Raw genomic sequence first — 20,357 nt, 5'->3', positions numbered from 1 at the left:
TCCCACATGCCGTGGAGCAACTAAGCCTGTGCACCACAACTACTGAGCCCACATGCTGCAACTACTGAAGTCCGCACATCTAGAGCCCATGCTCCGCAACAAGAGAAGCCACCGCAATGAGAAGCCTGCACACCACAACAAAGAGTAGTCCCTGCTCGCCTGCTCACCACAACTAGAGAAAGCCCGCGCGCGGCAATGAAGACCCAACGCAACCAAAAAGAAAAAAGCAAACAAGTAATCTTTGTGACCTTAGGATAGGTAAAGACTTCATCGATATGACACAAAAAGCATGAATCATAAAAAGAAATATCGATAAATTGGACCTTTATCAAAATTAAACACTCCTGCTCGTAAAGACTATTAAGTAAACTAAATGAATGAGAGACAATATTCACCATACATATTGCTGACAAAGGACCTATATCCAGAAAATATAAAGAACTCATGACACTTAATATTAACACAAATAACCCAACCCAAAAAAAAAAAAGAGCAAAAGATCTGAACAGACACCTCACTAAAGAAGACATATACCTGATAAACCAACACACAAGAAGCAGCTCTGCATCATTAGACATCAGAGAAATGAAAAGCAAAACCGCTATGAGATACCACTTCACACCCACTTTCAAAAAGATAGTGATAACAAGTGATGAGGATGTTAAGAAATTGGAACCCTCAAACATGAATATCAAATGGTGCGTCCACATTGTAAAACAATGTCTTAGTCCATTCAGGCTGCTGTAACAAAATACCATAGACTAGGTAGCTTATAAACAGCTGAAATTTCCTGCTCACATCTGCAGGCTGGAAGTCCAAGATCTGGGTGCCAGCATGGCTGGATTCTGGTGAAGACCCTCTTCTGGTTGTAGACTCCCAACTTAATGTTGTAACCTCACATGGCAGAAGGGGCAAGGGACGTCTCTCAGGCCTCTTTTATAAGGACACTAATTCCATTCCTAACCACCTAATCACCTCCAAAAGGCCCTACCTCCTAATACCATCACCTGGGGGGTCAGAATTTCAACAAGAAAATTTGTGGGGGACACAAGCATTCAGACCGTAACAAACAGTACAGCAGTTTTTTTTAAATGTTAAGCACAGATTTACCACATGACCCAGCAATTCCACTCCTAGATATCTACCTAAGAGAAATGAAAACATTTGTACATATAAAAAGTAGAACACAAACGTTCACAGCAGCATTATTCATAATAGTCAAATAGTGGAAACAACCCAACTATCCATTAACTGGCGAATGGATTAAACAAAATGTGGTACATTCATACACTGGAATAGTACTTTTTTTTTTTTTTTTTTTTTTTTTTTTGCAGTAGGCGGGCCTCTTACTGTTGTGGCCTCTCCCGTTGCAGAGCACAGGCTCCGGACACGCAGGCTCAGCGGCCATGGCTCACGGGCCCAGCCGCTCCGCGGCATGTGGGATCTTCCCAGACCAGGGCACGAACACACGTCAGCAGGCAGACTCTCAACCACTGCGCCACCAGGGAAGCCCGGAATAGTACATTTTTCAGTAATAAAAAGGAACAAAGTACTGATACTACCACATGGAAAAAAGCTTTTCAAAGAGATACTCACCCTCATTAGTCATCACTGAAATGCAAATTAAAACCACAATGAGATACCACCACACTCCCACTAGAAGGGCTAAAATTTAAAAGACAAAGACGGACAATACCAAGTACTGGTGAGGCTATGGAGCAACCAGAACTCTCACAGACAGCTGACAGAAATGTAAAACGGTATAGTGGGTTTGAATAGCATCCCCCAAAAAGATATGGCCAAGTCTTAACCACCGGTGCCTGTCAATGTGATCTTATTAGGAAAAAGGGTCTTTGCAGATGTAATTAAGTTAAGGACCTTGAGGATAATGAAATTAAGATCATCTTGGATTTAGGGTAGGTCCTCAGTGCAATGACTGGTGTCCTTATAAGAGAAAAGAGACAGAGATTTAAGACACAGAAACTCGGAGAAGGTAGTCATGGAAGACTAGAGCAGAGATTGAAGTTATACAGCCCAAGCCAAGGAATGCCTAGAGTCACCAGAAGCTGGAAGAGACCAGGAAGGATTCTCCCCTAGAGCCTTCAGAGGCCCCATCGACACCTTGGTTTCAGACATATCTCTAGAACAGTGAGAGAAAACATTCTTGTTGTCTTAAGACACCAAGTTTGTGGGAACCTGTGCCAGCTGCCCTGGGAAACTAATACAAATGGGAGAATCACTTTGAAAAATTGTTTAGCGGTTTCTTATATGGTTAAACATAGAACTACCATAGCACGCACCAAGTGGACTCCTGGGTATTCATCCAAAAGAAATGAAAATGCAGACTTATACATGAATGGTCATAGCCGCTTTCTTCATAATAGCCCCAAACCAGAAACAATCCAAATGTTCGGCAACTCGTGAATGAATAAACAAATGTGCCAGAGCCACACAGTAGACAATTAATCAGCAAAATAAAGGAATGAGACACTGATACACGCAACAACATGAATCAATCTCAAAAATCATTATGCTGATTGAAAGCAGACAGACCCAAGAATACATACAGTATACTTCCACCTATATGAAGTTCTAGAAAATACAAACTTCATCTACAGTGAGAGAAAACCTATCAGTGGTTGCTTGGGAGCCAAGTTGAGGGAAGAGACTGACTGCAAACCAGCAAGAAGAAACTATTAGAAGGGATTAAAATGTTCTCTGTATCAACTGTGGTGGTGGTTCCACAGGTGTTTTTATCCATCAAAACTCATCAAATTGTACACTAAACGGATGCACATTACGGTACGTAAATAACGCCTCCTTTAGAAAAAGAGAAGATAATTCATGAGTAAATGAACATTTTATCGTTTTATATTTAAGATTTAAAACTTAATTTCCTATACTTTGCTCCAACCAGTAATATTTCATAAATAAATTTTAAATAAAGATCAAATAAATTTTTTAAGTAAACAGGCAGACAACTTGCTGTATCATTTCAACATGTTTTACAAGCAGAAAATGGAAAAAAAAGCTTTGGAGTCAGAAAACCTCATTTCACAGAGCAACCAAGTGGCCTTGGGCAAGTTATAACTTCTACAAGCCTCCATTTCAACATCCATCAAGTGTGAATGACATTAACAACTACCTCACAGGCAACAGTTAGGGTTTCAATAGAATGAAAGCTCCCTTGTGCAGGGATTCTATCTTAGCCAAAATCAGAATCCCTGTGTCTGGCAAATAATAGGTGCTAAATAAGTCTTTACAGAAGAAATGAATAACTTTCATTGTAAACCCAAAAGGTAAGAAAGACATTACACACAATACCACTGTGTGACATCTGTTTCTTGGAATTGCTGTAGACTAATGCAGAAGGATCTTTCCCCTTTGTACCCATCTTTATATACTGCCTTTATCACATACAGAATCAAACATGGAAACTTCAGGTCTCTGGTGAAACTTGGCTATAGCTCGGGTCATAATAGAGCACATTTTATATTTTAACTCCATAGAGGTATTGCCCTAAGACAAAGTGAGTTCACTTGTAGGACTCTAAATTCTATGAGAGCACAAACAGTGTCTATTTCATTTACCAATGGTTCTCACATCCAATAATTGCCTGATACAGAGTGAGCAACAAATAGCACGTATAAAGGCCCTGTAACCAGATAAAGCACAGGACAGAGGGACTTCTAAGAAGGCCAAAGTGGCTGATGGGCAGAGAGCAGGGAGGGTGTCATGTCTACTGAGGCTGTGGATGACGCAAGTAGGGTCTACAACATGCAAAACAGTGTGAGCATGTGAAGTTTCCTCTTTATCCTAAGAGCAACAGAAAACCATGACAGATTCTTTTTTTTTTTTTTGGTCGCACTGGGAGGCTTGCCGGATCTTAATTCCCAACCAGGGATTGAACCCAGGCCACCGCAGTGAAAGCGCCTACTCCTAACCACTGGACTGTCAGGGAATTCCATGAAATATTTTTAAACAGGTGGTTGGCAGAAGATGTAGGAAGGAAAGGGCCATGATTAGATTCGCTTTTTTTTTTTTTTTTTGCAGTACGCGGGCCTCTCACTGTTGTGGCCTCTCCCGTTGCAGAGTACAGGCTCCGGACGCGCAGGCTCAGCGGCCATGGCTCACAGGCCCAGCCGCTCCGCGGCATGTGGGATCTTCCCGGATTGGGGCACGAATCCATGTCCCCGGCATTGGCAGGCGGACTCTCAACCACTGCGTCACCAGGGAAGCCCTAGATTTGCATTTTGAAAAGCTCACACACCACAGTGTAGAGAAGATTCTTGTGTGGAAGGCGGGACAGAAGGGGAGCAAGGAGTGTTTGGGTGTACAGTGAATATAGACCAATAAGGAGACTATTGGAACGGTCCATTGAAGAGGTAATGGTAGCTTGGTCCAAGGTGGTGAAGATGGAAACAAGTGACCCAATTACCAATATATTTAGACAAATAAATAGGACTTGATTTGCGGAATGAGGGAAACACTCAATTCTTCTGAGCCTCAAGTCTTCATCTGTAAAACAGGACTTTTGATACTCCACCTGTATAATATCTAACTTGCAATCTGTTACGATAAGAATATGAAATAATATAAATATTATGAAAACGCAGAGCCTGACACGTAATAAATGCTAAAAACAGAAAAATTCTATTACTATTATTATTGTAATCTCATGGAAGAGCAAATGCTACAGGGTGAACCCCAAAAGTAGAAAATGGGATTGTAGTTAAAGATCCATATCCACTGTGCCGAAGACACAACATAGACAACTGTTCCAAATACACACATCTGACCGCACAGATTATTTCACCTAAACCGATGTCAGTCCTCAGAAACCATTACCGAAAAAGAAAGCACAACTGATAAGATCACAGGCACCTGAGAGTCCGGTAAACTCAGGCACATGGGTAGCTACAAATTTAACCAAGGAATGAGGTGCAGAAGCAGGACAAGGAAATGGTGTCTTGATTCTCATGTGAGCTGGTCAAACAGGACCAGGCCTGCATCCCGAGCAGCACGAATTTAGAGCCCCCGAAGTCTCTGGCTCCCTTGCTGACAAGGCCTTGTCATCCCTTGGCTTAAGACCATGGATCCGCTTACCTTTCAACCAGGCCCTTCCGGTTCCCAGCCCCCAGCTACAAGTGCCCGAAAGATCCCAGACTCCGGAGAGCCCGACATACCTTAGCTTCGCGCTCTCGTTCCTCGGCTGTCGGGGTCCGCTTCATGCTGCCGATACAGCAGCCTTCGCCACTGCTAGTCGCGTAGCTTCCTCGCCCTACACCCCGCCTCCTCCATGTAGTTCTCTCTGCGTCCTGCTCCCGCCTGCCGCCATTCTCCCTCGGAGCCGCGGGAACTACCACTCCCAGGATGCACTGCGGAGACGCCGGAATGCGCCTCGGGGTTGGGAGCAAGACAATTTCCCAGGTCCGACAGCTGGCGTGCTAGGGCCCGAAGAGAACTACATTTCCCAGGAGGCAACGGGGCCGGCCATGTTTTTCCCGTGCTCCTCTAGGCCGGCCGCACCACACGCCGTCGGCGCTATAGCAACGGTAGCTAGCGGCGGGGCGAGAGTGGCGGTGAGTACTCCCGGGGAATAGATGGGGCGCAGGTTGCCGCCGCTCTACCTGCAGCACGGGCCGGGGTCCTGGGGTGTGCTCTACGTCCTGGAGAAACCTTGGAGTTCTAATCGCGTGAAGAGAAGCCAGGCTCGAGACACCTCCACCTCCACAGGCCCGAATCGCAGCCCGCCCATTGTCCCCACCCCCAGCACCGGTTTGAAATTTTCTGTCCCAGCCCTAAACCCTAGCTGATCAGCGTTGAGGCTAATTGCCGTGCTTCTCCAGGTCCTTCTTCAAGTAGAAGGTCACACAAACAGTTCGCTTATTTGCCCTGGATTAGGAATTGGTTGGGAGACCCTAAGCCTCTTGAGTGACCTATTGTTTGCTTAATTTTTACAGTTATTTGTTTATCGTGATGACCCCATAGCCTCTTAACTCCATGAAGGTGGAGACTTTGTTTACTATTTTAGTCTCAGTGCCAGGTATTCATTTATTCATTCCATAAACATTAATGTTGGCACCCACCCTGTGCCAGGCACTGTTCCCAACCAGCTTTGAACAGGACTGATACCGGTCTCAAGATGCTTGCACTCTATTAGTGAAGAGGAAGTAGTAATGAACCAGTAAATTAGATAATTGCAGATCGAGATGATTGCTGTAAAAGAAATAAACAGCGCTGAAATTGGAAGAGTATTCTAACATAGGATGCTCACGGAAGGCCTCTCTGAAAAAGTGATGTTTCAGCTGAGTTCCAAAGAATGAGGAGCCAGCTAGTGCAAAGGCCTCGAGCAAGACAAGGGTACCATGGATTTGAAGAACCTAGAGAACAGTGTGAGTGGCACGCCGTGAGCCAGGAGAGATCGCATGACACGGTGTTGGTGAGACATCGCAGCACTGTGCAAGGTCTCTCAACCTCAACGCTATTAACATTTGGGGCCAGATAATTCTTTTTTTTTGCTTCCTGTGCGTTATAGGATAGTTAGCATCATCTCTGGCCTCTAGATGCCAGTAACACTGGTCCCCTGCTTCCCAGCTGTGACAGTCAAAAGTAGGATCAGACAACTGCTTCTTAGATGTGTGACCTTGGGCAAGTTACCCAAGTTGTGTATCAGTTTCTTCATTTGTAAAGTAGGAAACATTTTGAGTAACAACCTCACAAGGATGTTGTGAGATAGTTAATTAATTCACATAAGCAGAGCACCTGGCACGTTTTGGTAAGCATTCAATAAATGTTAACACCATCATCATCATCACTGTTACTATAAAAGCCACCATAGCTCTATCATGGAGAAGTTATCATTTTCACAAGTGTCCTGTGTTTAAACTTCTTGCTAATTTGGTTCCTAAATTGACCTCTCCTGTGGCAGTGTTTCCAAGAGAAGTAGATGATCTCCCAGGCATATGTCTATTAGTTGTTTATGTCACAGTAAAAATGCACTGGTCCGAAATCTTTGATGAGTTATAATAAAAGTTATTAACCTTCTCTCTAAAAGATGATGCATGTATACATATGCATACAAGATTTTGGAAACCATCTCTGGCTCCACAGACCCTGAAGCTCCAAGGACTCCATTCATTCATTCATTCATTCAACAACTATTTAGTGAATGCCAGCTATGCACCCAGCTCTGTGCCAGGCTCTGAGAATACAGAGGTAAACGAGACAAATCAGCTTGCTACTCTCTCAGACTTTACATTCTAGGACCAATGTGCTAGAGATTGGGAACCTCTGCCTTAGGACATCTTCATTGGTTTTTTGCATTACTAAACATTGCATGGACCACTCACATCCGCATTTAAAACTAAGTTACTGTGATGCATCTCTGTAAAGAATAGAAACTGTAAAAATGCCAGAATTAGCTGGACAGCATGTATGTGGAGGTAGGAAGCCCTGGGACTTACTAGGAGGTAGGGACCTAGGCCTCATGGCAACAAAGGACACTACAAAAACAAACCCAGCTGCTGAATTTATGAAACCTCTTTCACAAAACTTGGAACTACCCACTCCTTTATGCATCAAGCTGAAGATTAATATTCAAGTGATATGAACATCCCAGGCAAATGTGCTGTATGCCTTTAATTTACCATCTCACTTACCTTTAAAATAACTCTGTGAGATAGGAATTGTTTTTTTCTTTTTTTTAATTAAGGAACTGAAACTCAGCAAGATTAGGTGACTTGACCGGCCAGTAAGTAAGAGAAACAACCATTTGAATTAAGTTCCTGACTTGAGTTTTTTCCAAATACCTTCTTTCTTTGGGGAGCAGAGAAGGGGGTAGAGGATGGAGAGGAGGTATTTCTTAAATTTGGGGGAGTTTGTTTTTGTTTCAGATAGAGGAAAAAGAAGAAGAGAAAAGGAAGAATGATAATCTTACCTCATTTCCTAAGCAAACGATAGGAAATATACTGTTGAAAGGACCACTGGCTCCATGATTGAATGTAGTATTACCTTTTTTTTTTTTTTTGTGGTACGTGGGCCTCTCACTGTTGTGGCCTCTCCCATTGCGGAGCACAGGCTCCGGATGCGCAGGCACAGCGGCCATGGCTCACGGGCCCAGCCGCTCCGCGGCATGTGGGATCTTCCCGGACTGGGGCACGAACCCGTGTCCCCTGCATCGGCAGGCAGACTGTCAACCACTGTGCCACCAGGGAAGCCCGAATGTAGTATTACTTTTAAAATAGAAGCTTTCCTCTTCTTCAAGCAGCACATGTGGGCAATAAGATGTCCATTAAAGTTCTAGTGCCTTATTCATTTTATTTGGTTCATTCCATTGCATAGTTAATGTTACAACTTGGAAAGATTTTATTTGAATTTTCTTTTCTCCACAGATACAAAATGTCTGGTCCAACTGATGAGACTGCAGGAGACCTGCCTGTGAAAGATACAGGTCTAAATCTCTTTGGAATGGGAGGGTTACAAGGTACAGCCAGCTGTTATTTATTACCATTATGAACTTTGATCAGTAATTTCTTTACTTTTAATTTAAAGTATTTCTGATATTCGTACAAACAAAGCCATTTAAGTAACTATATAGTCTTGACTGGACTAAACAAGAAGATGGAGAATTTAGAACAACATATGGTATTTTACTGCATGCATCAATTATCAGCAGCTCATAGAAAATGTAAAATCCCCCTCTGTTCTGATAAAGAATTGTTATAAATCATCTTAAAATTCCACACATCAGTAGAAACGACACAGAGAGTACCAAGCCTCCAAACCAAATTGCCTGGTTTAAATCACATTCGCCATTAAAATGTTTCTTTCAGCTTAAATTTTATATGAGAGGAAATGCCATATTTAAACATTTTTGCCTTTCAAGTAGAATATCTCAAAATGGTTTGCTAGCCAAGTGATATTGACTTTGTTTTATCAAATTAATACACGTTAGTGGTTTTCTTTGTCCTTTTATCACTTAGTGGTTGCTATAGAGCTAAAAAGCACTTTCAAACTGAGAAAGAAAAGGACTGCTTTAAGGAACAATATAGAGTGTAGAGCTGTGTTTTTGTTTGTGTGTACGGTGTGTCAGCCATTCTGTCATTCCATAACATTTGTCATTGAGAAGGCTGTGATGTAAAATATATTCCACTAAGGTTTCTTCATACACTTGTTAATCAAAACACTGCAAGTGGCCACCTTGAACTACCACAGAAAGGTGGTCAAAATATGGTTCATTGAAAAAGATAAATTTGACTATACAGCTTTTATTGTTAAAAGTAAAAAGAATGGGAGATGTGGGGATATATGTATTACGTATAGCTAATTCACTTTGTTATACAACAGAAACTAACACAACATTGTAAAGCAACTGTACTCCAATAAAGATGTTTAAAAAAAAGTAAAAGATAAAAAACAAGAAAAATTTTAAAAAGTAAAAAGAATGTATAAGCTTTTTTTTTTTTTTGCGGTATGCGGGCCTCTCACTGTTGTGGCCTCTCCCATTGCGGAGCACAGGCTCTGGACGCGCAGGCTCAGCGGCTATGGCTCACGGGCCCAGCCGCTCTGTGGCATGTGGGATATTCCTGGACCGGGGCACGAACCCGCGTCCCCTGCGTCGGCAGGCGGACTCTCAACCACTGCACCACCAAGGAAGCCCTATAAGCTTTGCTTTAGATCTTTGATGGAGTATCAGGGATTAAAAATACAAATAATTTTAAGTGTACAAGGCTATTTTTTAGTATTTGATACCCTAAGTTCAAGTCTTGCCCTAAGTAACCGCCTCATAGGGCTTTAATCTTTGTCCATTTGTTCCTTGTTTCTTTTGGAGGACTGTTGAAAATTGACCAGCTTCACAGGAAAATAGCAAATTTAAGCATATGTAAAAAAATACATACACACCTGCTAAAAGGTGTAAAAGTTCTTTAAAAATATATGATAGCTTATAAATGATTTGTGAAGGTTTTTGTTTGCTTGGTCTTACAGATTTTATTGTTTATTTTCTATAAGCCATAGCTCAGAAAAATATCTTAATCATATTGTTATTGTTATAACTCTTACCTTTGAAAAAAATACTTACAGATACCGACTTTTTATTTAGTTTTTTCAACATTCAGCATATAAATTGAAAAGTCTTTATTGAATCAGAGTTGCATCTTTCATTCTTATTTGATGTAAGTTCCATCTTACATTGTTATTTGAGTACATTTTTTGAGTGGAAACGATTGTTGCTCAAATCCTTAATATTGCATATAAAGTATTAACAGCAAAGATTTTTGTTCTTACCTCCTATCAGTGGTGTGAACAATGCTGTAACATTTTCTAAAGCAGTCTTAATTGTAGGTCACAAAAAAACCTGAGATGAGTGCATCAGAGATTATGTTAATATCGACAGTTACTGTGTTTAGAGGCTATTTTAAGTAATCCTCCTATTAATTACCTTGGCATTTTTGCAGAAACTTCAACAACACGGACAATGAAGTCTCGCCAGGCAGTGTCACGTATCAGTCGTGAGGAACTGGAAGACAGATTTTTGCGTTTGCATGATGAGAACATTTTACTTAAACAGCATGCCCGCAAGCAAGAGGATAAAATTAAAAGGTTATGATAAAAAGCTTTTAGCTTTTTTTCCTGACTCTGTAAAGTTTGGAGGATATGCTTTTCTATAAACTTAATTGAAAACCCCACCTTGAATCCTTTTTGGAGCAAGGAAGGTTATAAATCAGTACAGTTTTTAAAAATGGAAAATCTTACAAACTAGGATAATAAACCAAGAAGATTATGAGTGTTTATTATGTCTGAAGTTGCCATTTGAAAGAAAGAGCTAATAGCTATGAGTGCCATAAGTGTATCGTATCTCTAAATAACTTTTGCTTTAATATTTATAGTTTAATAAGCAAATGGCCAAAACATCTGTTTTCTAAACGTCTTGATTTTAAAATGAAAGTTTTAAAAAGTAATTAGCTACTCTAACTTGTTAGGATGCATGTTCCTTTAAGATTTGGGGTTTACTAATGAGAACATCACTATCTGGAACATATTTTACTTTGCTTGGATTAATCTAGAATCTGTATTTATTTCAAAGAATCTATTGTTTCTGAGGAAACAGGGTCACTTTTGTATGCAAAAAATTTCTGCAGGGATTATTTCTTAAGAGTAGATAGCTTTCATTCTTTCTTGTTCAGTAACAGTGACTGTCTTCCGAATGTGTGGCATTAAAAGTTCATTCTCATTTGTGAGCATGAACAGATCTGTATTCACATTCATGTTCTAGGTTCAATGGAAAGGTGAGACAACGATTGAACAAAGAAGATAGGGGGTTTTTCTTCCGCTTGGAACTTAGCCTCTAAAGGAGTGATTCTAGTCAGTTTCTATTCTGTGGACTTTGTTTTAATGACCCACTGACCTGCTTTGTGCAGAGCTTTTACTTTGAGTTGGTTTTTGAGTCGTGATGATGGCTTTTTTCAAGACTCACTTGCCTGTTTCTTTTTCTGACCACTAACACAGCCGTCACCCTGTCTGAATGAGGCATTTAGTCTGTGACCACTGAACAGTTTTTTTCCTTTGTAAACCTAATTGGTCAGTAAAAGAATTAAATTCACAGCCTTGACCTCATTAGTAATATGTCCTAGCCAGAAAATAGAAAACAACTTAATGAGCTATGTAGTTTAATGGAAAAAGGACTGGGCTAGGAGTCAAGTGATGTGCATGTGTTCTTTGTCTCTCTGCCACTCGCCTATGGTATGTTCAAGCCATTTAACCTCCAGGAATTTTATTTTACTCAGCCCTGAGTGTAGTGATCCAATGACCACTATGACCCAAAGCTCTGATTTCCTTCTCAGTTTCACACCACTGACATTACCTAGGTACATGGATAAACTACCTTTAAATTTATCCTTAAGATATAATTAGAATCACTTACTTTAGTATGAATGTAGATTTGCTAAACCACCTTTCTAAAGAAGTACTCAAACTTTACCTGATCACTTATTTCATTAATATAAAATAATCAAATGAAAATCATTGCTATTACTGGACAAAAAGATGCAATCTTACCGTTCTTGGCAAAGTTTACTTGCATATCTTTGAAGGAATTTTAAGCCTCTCTATGGATGTGCTCTTCTTGCCTTAAAAATTGGAGTGGTTTGTTTTTCTCTAGATGATGACTGCTTTTTCATATTAAATCTTATTTTTTTGCTTCAAACTTTTTTTTTAACATCTTTATTGAAGTATAATTGCTTTACAATGGTGTGTTAGTTTCTGCTGTATAAAAAAGTGAATCAGCTATACATATACGTATATCCCCATATCTCCTCTCTCTTGCATCTCCCTCCCACCCTCCCTATCCCACCCCTCTAGGTGGTCACAAAGCACCGAGCTGATCTCCCTATGCTATGCAGCTGCTTCCCACTAGCTATCTATTTTACATTTGATAGTGTATATATGTTCCTGCCACTCTCTCACTTCATCCCACCATACCCTTCCCCCTCCCCATGTCCTCAAGTCCATTCTCTACTTCTGCGTCTTTATTCCTGTTCTGCCCCTAGGTACTTCAAAACCATTTATTTTTTTTAGATTCCATATATATGTGTTAGCATATGGCATTTGTTTTTCCCTTTCTGTCTTACTTCACTCTGTATGACAGACTCTAGGTGCATCCACCGCACTACAAACAACTCAATTTCATTTCTTTTTATGGCTGAGTAATATTCCATTGTATATATGTGCCACATCTTCTTCATCCATTCATCTGTCGATGGACACTTAGGTTGCTTCCATGTCCTGGCTATTGTAAGTAGAGCTGCAGTGAACATTCTGGTACATGACTCTTTTTGAATTATGGTTTTCTCAGGGTATATGCCCATAGTGGGATTGCTGGATCGTATGGTAGTTCTATTTTTAGTTTTTTAAGGAACCTCCATGCTGTTCTCCATAGTGGCTGTATCAATTTACATTCCCACCAACAGTGCAAGAGGGTTACTTTTTCTCCACACCCTCTCCAGCATTTATTGTTTGTAGATTTTTTGATGATGGCCATTCTGACAGGTGTGAGGTGATACCTCATTGTAGTTTTGATTTGCATTTCTCTAACGATTATTGATGTTGAGCATCCTTTCATATGTTTCTTGGCAATCTGTATATCTTCTTTGGAGAAATGTCTGTTTAGCTCTTCTGCCCATTTTTGGATTGGGCTGTTTGTTTTTTTGATATTGAGCTGCATAAGCTGCTTGTAAATTTTGGAGATTAATCCTTTGTTAGTTGCTTCATTTGCAAATATTTTCTCCCATTCTGAGGATTGTCTTTTCATCTTTTTTATGTTTTCCTTTGCTGTGCAAAAGTTTTTAAGTTTCATTAGGTCCCATTCATTTATTTTTGTTTTTATTTCCATTTCTCTAGGAGGTGGGTCAAAAAGGATCTTGCTGTGATTTATGTCATAGAGTGTCCTTCCTATGTTTTCCTCTAAGAGTTTTATAGTATCTGGCCTTACATTTAGGTCTTTAATCCATTTTGAGTTTATTTTTGTGTATGGTGTTAGGGAGTGTTCTAATTTCATTCTTTTACATGTAGCTGTCCAATTTTCCCAGCACCATTTATAGAAGAGGCTGTCTTTTCTCCATTGTATATTCTTGCCTCCTTTATCAAAAATAAGGTGACCATATGTGCGTGGGTTTATCTCTGGGCTTTCTATCCTGTTCCATTGATCTATCTTTCTGTTTTTGTGCCAGTACCATACTGTCTTGATTACTGTAGCTTTGTAGTATAGTCTGAAGTCCAGGAGCCTGATTCCTCCTCCATTTTTCTTTCTCAAGATTGCTTTGGCTGTTCAGGGTCTCTTGTGTTTCCATGCAAATTGTGAAGTTTTTTGTTCTAGTTCTGTGAAGAATGCCATTGGTAATTTGATAGGGATTGCATTGAATCTGTATATTGCTTTGGGTAGTAGAGTCATTTTCACAATGTTGATTCTTCCAATCCAAGGACATGGTATATCTCTCCATCTGTTTGTATCATCTTTAATTTCTTTCGTCAGTGTCTTAAAGTTTTCTGCATACAGGTCTTTTGTCTCCTTAGGTAGGTTTATTCCTAGGTATTTTATTCTTTTTGTTGCAACGGTAAATGGTAGTGTCTCCTTAATTTCTCTTTCAGATTTTTCATCATTAGTGTATAGGAATGCCAGAGATTTCTGTGCATTAATTTTGTATCCTGCTACTTTACCAGATTCATTGATTAGCTCTAGTAGTTTTCTAGTGGCATCTTTAGGATTCTCTGTGTATAGTATCATGTCATCTGCAAATAGTGACAGTTTTACTTCTTCTTTTTCGATTTGGATTCCTTTTATTTCTTTTCTTCTCTGATTGCTGTGGCTAAAACTTCCAAAACTTCTTGAATAATAGTGGTGAGAGTGGACAACCTTGTCTTGTTCCTGGTCTTAGAAGAAATGGTTTCAGTTTTTCACCATTGAGGGTGATGTTGGTTGTGGGTTTGTCATATATGGCCTTTATTATGTTGAGGTAAGTTCCCTCTATGCCTGCCTTCTGGAGGGTTTTTATCATAAATGGGTGTTGAGTTTTGTCAAAAGCTTTTTCTGCATCTATTGAGATGATCATATGGTTTTTATCCTTCAATTTGTTAATATGGTGTATCACATTGATTGATTTGCGTATATTAAAGACTCCTTGCATTCCTGGGATAAACCCCACTTGATCATGGTGTATGATCCTTTTAATGTGCTGTTGGATTCTCTCTGCTAGTATTTTGTTGAGGATTTTTGCATCTGTGTTCATCAGTGATATTGGCCTATAGTTTTCTTTCTTTGTGACATCTTTGTCTGGTTTTGGTATCAGGGTGGAGCTGGCCTTGTAGAATGAGTTTGGGAGTGTTCCTCCCTCTGCTATATTTTGGAAGAGTTGAGGATAGGTGTTAGCTCTTCTCTAAATGTTTGATAAGAATTCGCCTATGAAGCCATCTCGTCCTGGGCTTTTGTTTGTTGGAAGATTTTTAATCACAGTCTCAATTTCAGTGCTTGTGATTTGTCTGTTTATAGTCTCTGTTTCTTCCTGGTTCAGTCTCAGAAGGTTGTGCTTTTCTGAGAATTTGTCCATTTCTTCCAGGTTGTCCATTTTATTGGTATATAATTACTTGTAGTAATCTCTGATGATGCTTTGTATTTCTGCAGTGTCAGTTGTTACTTCTCCTTTTTCATTTCTAATTCTATTGATTTGAGTCTTCTCCCTTTTTTTCTTGATGAGTCTGGCTAATGGTTTATCAATTTTGTTTATCTTCTCAAAGAACCAGCTTTTAGTTTTATTGATCTTTGCTTAAATCTATGTCTTTCTTTTGAATGTAATCTCTATCCGTGTGAAAGTCTTTGTGTAAAAGAAGATTCAGATATTTAGGTTGACATCTCATTTAAATGGCTCCCATCTTTCTATGGATAAGCCGTTTGGTGGGGCTCAGAGTCCTAAAGGGCTAGGTAGAGTGTGTGGCTCTGTTGGGCTACGATACCTGCCCAGATACCTCAATGATATATCCTTCTCTGGATTAGGTGGAAAAGGAACTAATCCATTGATTACTTTACTAGGGTGTTTGTGGTACTCTTGGATCTTGGTTTTTATTATCCTATATCCTTTATAAAGCATGTTTAATAGATGTGCCTCAAGGGAAAAAGAAAACAATCTTAACTGATTATGTTATGCATAGCTTTCCCCTGATGCTGCGTGCTGTAGGCCGAGTAGCCAGAAGTGTAGATAGACATGTATTACTACTGCTTTTACTGAGGACTCTGCTTAGGGCAAAAAAAGGTTGTTCTGTGACATCCCAAAGCTATTAAGGGGTTTTTTTATTTCACTTTTGTTCTCCTAAGTAAAAGCTTCTGTCCATAACCATGCTAAAATAAAGCAAACCCCCGTTTAAAGAAAAATGAAGTGTGTTTTTATTTTCAATCTCCTGTCTGGGTCTTTATAAAAATAGATTCACTATAAACTAGAATCAGCTATTGAAGATGTGCGACCAATTTTGTAAAGTCTTGAACTTGTGTCTCTCATCAAAGCCACCTTTTCTTTCTTGTACTGCCAAGATTTTTCCATTCACTGTCAAGCATGTTTTCCGTACGTGTATATTACATCACCCCCATGTGCCCTTTCTGTCTTTTGTTCTGTCTAACCAGTTTTTATCAAAACTTAAAAGAATCAAAGGTATAAACTCCTGAGATGTCAAAAGCACAATGTATGTCTAAATTTAAAAGTACCATTGAAATAATACTTTCTGTACCTAATTAAGTTCTACCATTAAACAGGCATGTTTCTTGAGCACTAAGCAACATTTAATGGTGCATTTGGGTTTCTTTTGAATTTTTCATTGGGCTTTTAATATGTATGTATCTATGCATTTTAACATTTTTATATTTGTAATATGTCTTAATCCTAGAGAAACTGAAAACAATACATCACCTAAATGCTGCATAGTCTTAATACAATTTTGAAAAGTTTTAACTTACTGTGGCTTGCAGATATAACCCACCATATCCACAATCTGTAGCTACATTTAAGTGCATACAGCATTCCTACATAAGGTCATGCGTTAAAAATTGCATTTGAGGAACATATGGAGTAAATATGTGTCCTCTCTTTACTAACCTTAAATGATAAGCCTTAGGAAACTGTTATTTGTCAGTGCTATAAAGCAGATTGTTGCCCAGTGGTTTCAATTATCATCAAAGGATTCTTCACAGGCAGTAATAGTTACATCAAAACCTGAAATTTATTATTCAGGTTCTGCACTGAAGTCTTCACAGTGATTATGTTCCTTTCAACAGAATGCATTTTATGCTGACTTCTCACATTCCTTTTCATCTTTTTATTATTTCCCTAGAATGGCCACCAAGTTAATACGGCTAGTTAATGACAAGAAAAGATATGAATGGGTTGGTGGCGGCCCCAAGCGGCTGGGAAGAGATGTGGAAATGGAAGAAATGATTGAGCGGCTGCAAGAGAAAGTTCATGAGCTTGAAAGACAAAATGAAGTCCTCAAAAACAGACTAATTTCAACCAAACAGCAACTTCAGATCCAGGGTCACAGGCAAACTCCATACAGTTATGTGCAATCTCGTGTTAACACTGGGCGTAGAAAAGTGAATGAAAATGCAGGCTTACAGGAATGCCCCAGGAAAGGTAAAATAAAGCTTACATTAAATCCTAAATTTAAGTTAATAACTTGTTTTACACACACATGCGTACATACACACAGAGTTTTATTTCTGTACTATTCATGTTTTTGAGTGTCTTTAGAAAGAGAGAAATCATTTTTTGACTTTTTGATAAAATCACATTAACATGAAGATCATTTTATATAAGAATCACTAGATCATGCTCAAATTTGTCTAATAAAACATTTACATTTGTCTAGTAAAACTATTCCTCCTAACTAATAAAAGAAGCATGTATGAAACTACATCAATTACGGGTTTAGTGTAGTTTGAGTTGGTTTTTTATATTATGGATGGAAATCACATTGACTCAGGCAAATAGAGAAACCACTAATTTGCTCATATGGTCACACTGTTGTTCTGAAGGATCACACTTAGGTTCTTCATCCAAAGGCCTTCTATAAATTTTACAGAATTGTTTAAATCTTCCTCATTGTGTGGAGGCAGCTTGACAGTGGAGTGTGCACATAACTAGGGGTTTAAAAAGTTGGGTTCTTGCTCCTCTGCTTATTGTCTGGTGACCTTGGACAAGTCTTCTAATCATTCTGAAGTTGAGTTTTCTTTACACATAAAATAAAAGGATTTAAGCAAGCGACCATAAAGGTCTCTTCCATCTTCAAAAAATGATCATTGGTCAATCACTCTTCTCATCTTGAAAATGAATCACCTAAAACCTACCCAGCTTACAGAGCAATTCAATTGAATATAGAAGACTCAATACTGTAGACAGAACCTAAGTATTTCTAATGAAAATTCCCCATTCCCTCCACCCACAGACAAACTTTATTTATAATGAAGCAAAAAGTCAATAAATATTTTAAGGAATACTTTTTTCATTTCAACTACTAGGGAAGGAAATCGAATTTTGTTCTAGTTCATCTTTGTTTGGAACGTGCTCCACTTAAAGACCAAACATTTTTAGGGAAATAAAAAAATCATGTAAGACTTTCAATTCATTGAGGGAACATAAAACACCATCTGAACAGAAAAAGAGAAAAATTTGTTCTATTCTTCTCTCCAAGCCAAAATGTTAACACTATATATTCCCTAGACAGAGTTCCTTTGAAATCAGTAAGGCCTCCGTAGTAGGCAGGAGGCAGCTCCAGGATAAAAGAGCTTGGCTACTCCTAGCTATGTGAGATTAGCAGTAGACTTTGAATATAACCAAAGTAATCATAATGAATTATAAATCAAAAATACATTCTGCTGCTAATTAACTTTTTATTTGGAAGAGAGCACTTGACTTCCCAGAGCCTCATTTTCCGCATCTGTAAAATGGAATGATAACACCAGGTTAGAAGAAAGGTCAGGAGATGGGAGGTCCACAACAATATATTTTACCTTTAAATAGTCATTTATCCTCTCTGAACCTTAGTTTTGTCATCTGTGACTACAGTTGGGCAAGATGATCCCTGTGGTCTGCAAGGTCTTTTATGCTAAATAAAAACTATGCCCAAATATTAGATTAACATGGCAAGCTAATCTAGTACTATGAATTGTTGTTTAAATAGAAGAGTTTGATGGAAGTTTCTCCTTGTAGAAGAGCCACAGAATAGAAGGGCCTTTAAAATGTTACTTACATAGATTAATTTCTCCTTGTATTTACACTGTTAGTAATTCAGAACTTTTTCACTGTTTGGTACAGAATCTAGGACATAGAAGTTGCACAAAGGATTAAATAGTAATGAATACTTTCCTAACTTCTTTCTGTGTAAACCTGAGGCATCATTATCAAGATCGCTACCTTAGTAGCCTTAATAGACTCTTCAAGACCGCCTTTGAGGCTGGGACTTAGACCAGAGTTGTCAGAAATACCGCAGCCTGAGGGGCTGGGCAAGAACCCTGACCCTCTTGGGCCACAAGCAGTCTTACCCCCAAAGCTGCTGTACAAATATTATCGTTTCCTATTTGTACCTTGTCAGGATAAAGTATAGAAAGTACAGGCTTAAGGTGTGATCAGTGTAGTGTAGAAACAATTCTTATTGTGAAGAACCAGTAGAAAGATTATAAAGTGTATACGTTTTAAATATAGCCATTGGAAAATCACCATGAGACTGTAAGTTTTAAGATATGTTTTGAGTATAAGTGGGGTTTTTTTAAGTTCTAGTAGTAATGTTTAGTTTTTCCTTGATTTATGTAGGAAAAGCTTAAGAATTAGTATTACTGCCAAAATAATATAATTGGCAAATTTTAACACAGTAAACTATTGTAATGTTTTAGGCAGGGCCTGTTCCATTCTTTACTCTGGATTACAGCAATAAATGTTGAAAGTTTTGGAAATAGCAAATGATAGTTCCATTTTTCCTAATTAAAATTCTCATTTTTAAAAAGTAAACTTTTATAAGGAGAATGAGTTTTTTCTGTACCTTTATGTCTGGAACTATTCTCCATTTTAAAAATCTAAATTATTTGTCATACTTCATTTACCTAAAACTAATAGCCTAATTATTCTATAAGTGTAAAGTAACTCCTATAATTAAAAGAATGTCTCATATTTAACAATGGGACCAGGCTTGTAAAAATTATTGTAATTTACAATATTTACAAAATTATTGTAAATTACAAAAATTGTAATTATTTTTATAAGAAAAATTATATTTAAGTGCAGCAGCAATATGTTTTATTTAAAGGAATCCTATTGATGATCTCTTCTCAAATTACCTTTGTTTAAATATGGATTTTCTTATTGAGGTAGAATAAATGAAAGTACAGGAAACATTTTGACTTAACGCTCACAGTATCTGTGAATCACACAAATGAAGATAAGGTTCAAAATGTAAGGTCAAGGGGTATGAATGAGTAATTTAAAAATCAAAAAACCTTTATCAAAAATACTCAAAAAAAATCACGGTTTTGAAAACTTTTTCCTTCATACCTCAGTTTATATTGTAAAGACCTGTTAAAATTTTGGTTCTTTCAGCATTTACTTTGGAAGTTCTAAATCTAAGTTGAATAAAACTATTTCTGGGTAATTTGGTTTCCATAGTAGAGTTTGTTAAATGAGCAATACTTGTTGCTGTGTTTTATTTAATGCCAACTGGTGGCTGAGATCTAACAGTTCCTTTGGCAATGTATGTCTGATTCTCTGTACTATGGAGCACATATCTCTCAGTACTTAAGAGACTTTATTGTATTGCATATTTCCTTACAATAG

General features: G+C 38.5%; 2 protein-coding genes across 12 annotated transcripts in view; one reads left to right on the top strand and one right to left on the bottom strand.

Moving 5' to 3' along the window:
* Nucleotides 1–5,359, bottom strand: part of FTO (FTO alpha-ketoglutarate dependent dioxygenase) — a 406,506-nt gene extending 401,147 nt beyond the window's left edge. For 6 of the 11 annotated variants that reach the window (XR_016390973.1, XR_016390974.1, XM_022555117.3 and 3 more), the window contains exon 1: nucleotides 5,187–5,358. Coding sequence is in view for 7 of the 11 variants with exons in the window: in XM_022555117.3 (XP_022410825.1) it covers nucleotides 5,187–5,231 (45 nt within the window). In the remaining 4 variants the exon portion in view is untranslated. Of the gene's footprint in view, nucleotides 1–5,186 lie in introns of all 11 variants that reach the window. The other 5 variants (XR_016390975.1, XM_022555119.3, XM_022555118.3 and 2 more) reach the window with 2 other exon arrangements.
* A 1,965-nt stretch (nucleotides 5,360–7,324) lies between these two features.
* The window catches only part of RPGRIP1L (RPGRIP1 like), a 100,792-nt gene continuing 87,759 nt past the window's right edge, over nucleotides 7,325–20,357 (top strand). The window contains exons 1-3 of the mRNA XM_022555176.2: nucleotides 7,325–8,485; nucleotides 10,458–10,602; nucleotides 16,870–17,168. Of these exons, the coding sequence (XP_022410884.2) occupies nucleotides 8,347–8,485; nucleotides 10,458–10,602; nucleotides 16,870–17,168 (583 nt within the window). The 5' untranslated portion in view covers nucleotides 7,325–8,346. The remainder of the gene's footprint in view (nucleotides 8,486–10,457; nucleotides 10,603–16,869; nucleotides 17,169–20,357) is intronic.

This window comes from Delphinapterus leucas, chromosome 20 (genome assembly GCF_059928025.1).
Source record: "Delphinapterus leucas isolate spDelLeu-1000000601 "Yukka" chromosome 20, BTC_Dleu_Yukka2, whole genome shotgun sequence".
Classification (NCBI taxonomy): domain Eukaryota; kingdom Metazoa; phylum Chordata; class Mammalia; order Artiodactyla; family Monodontidae; genus Delphinapterus; species Delphinapterus leucas.
Note: the sequence above shows the minus strand (reverse complement) of the source record. Positions and strands in the feature narration are given on the sequence as shown.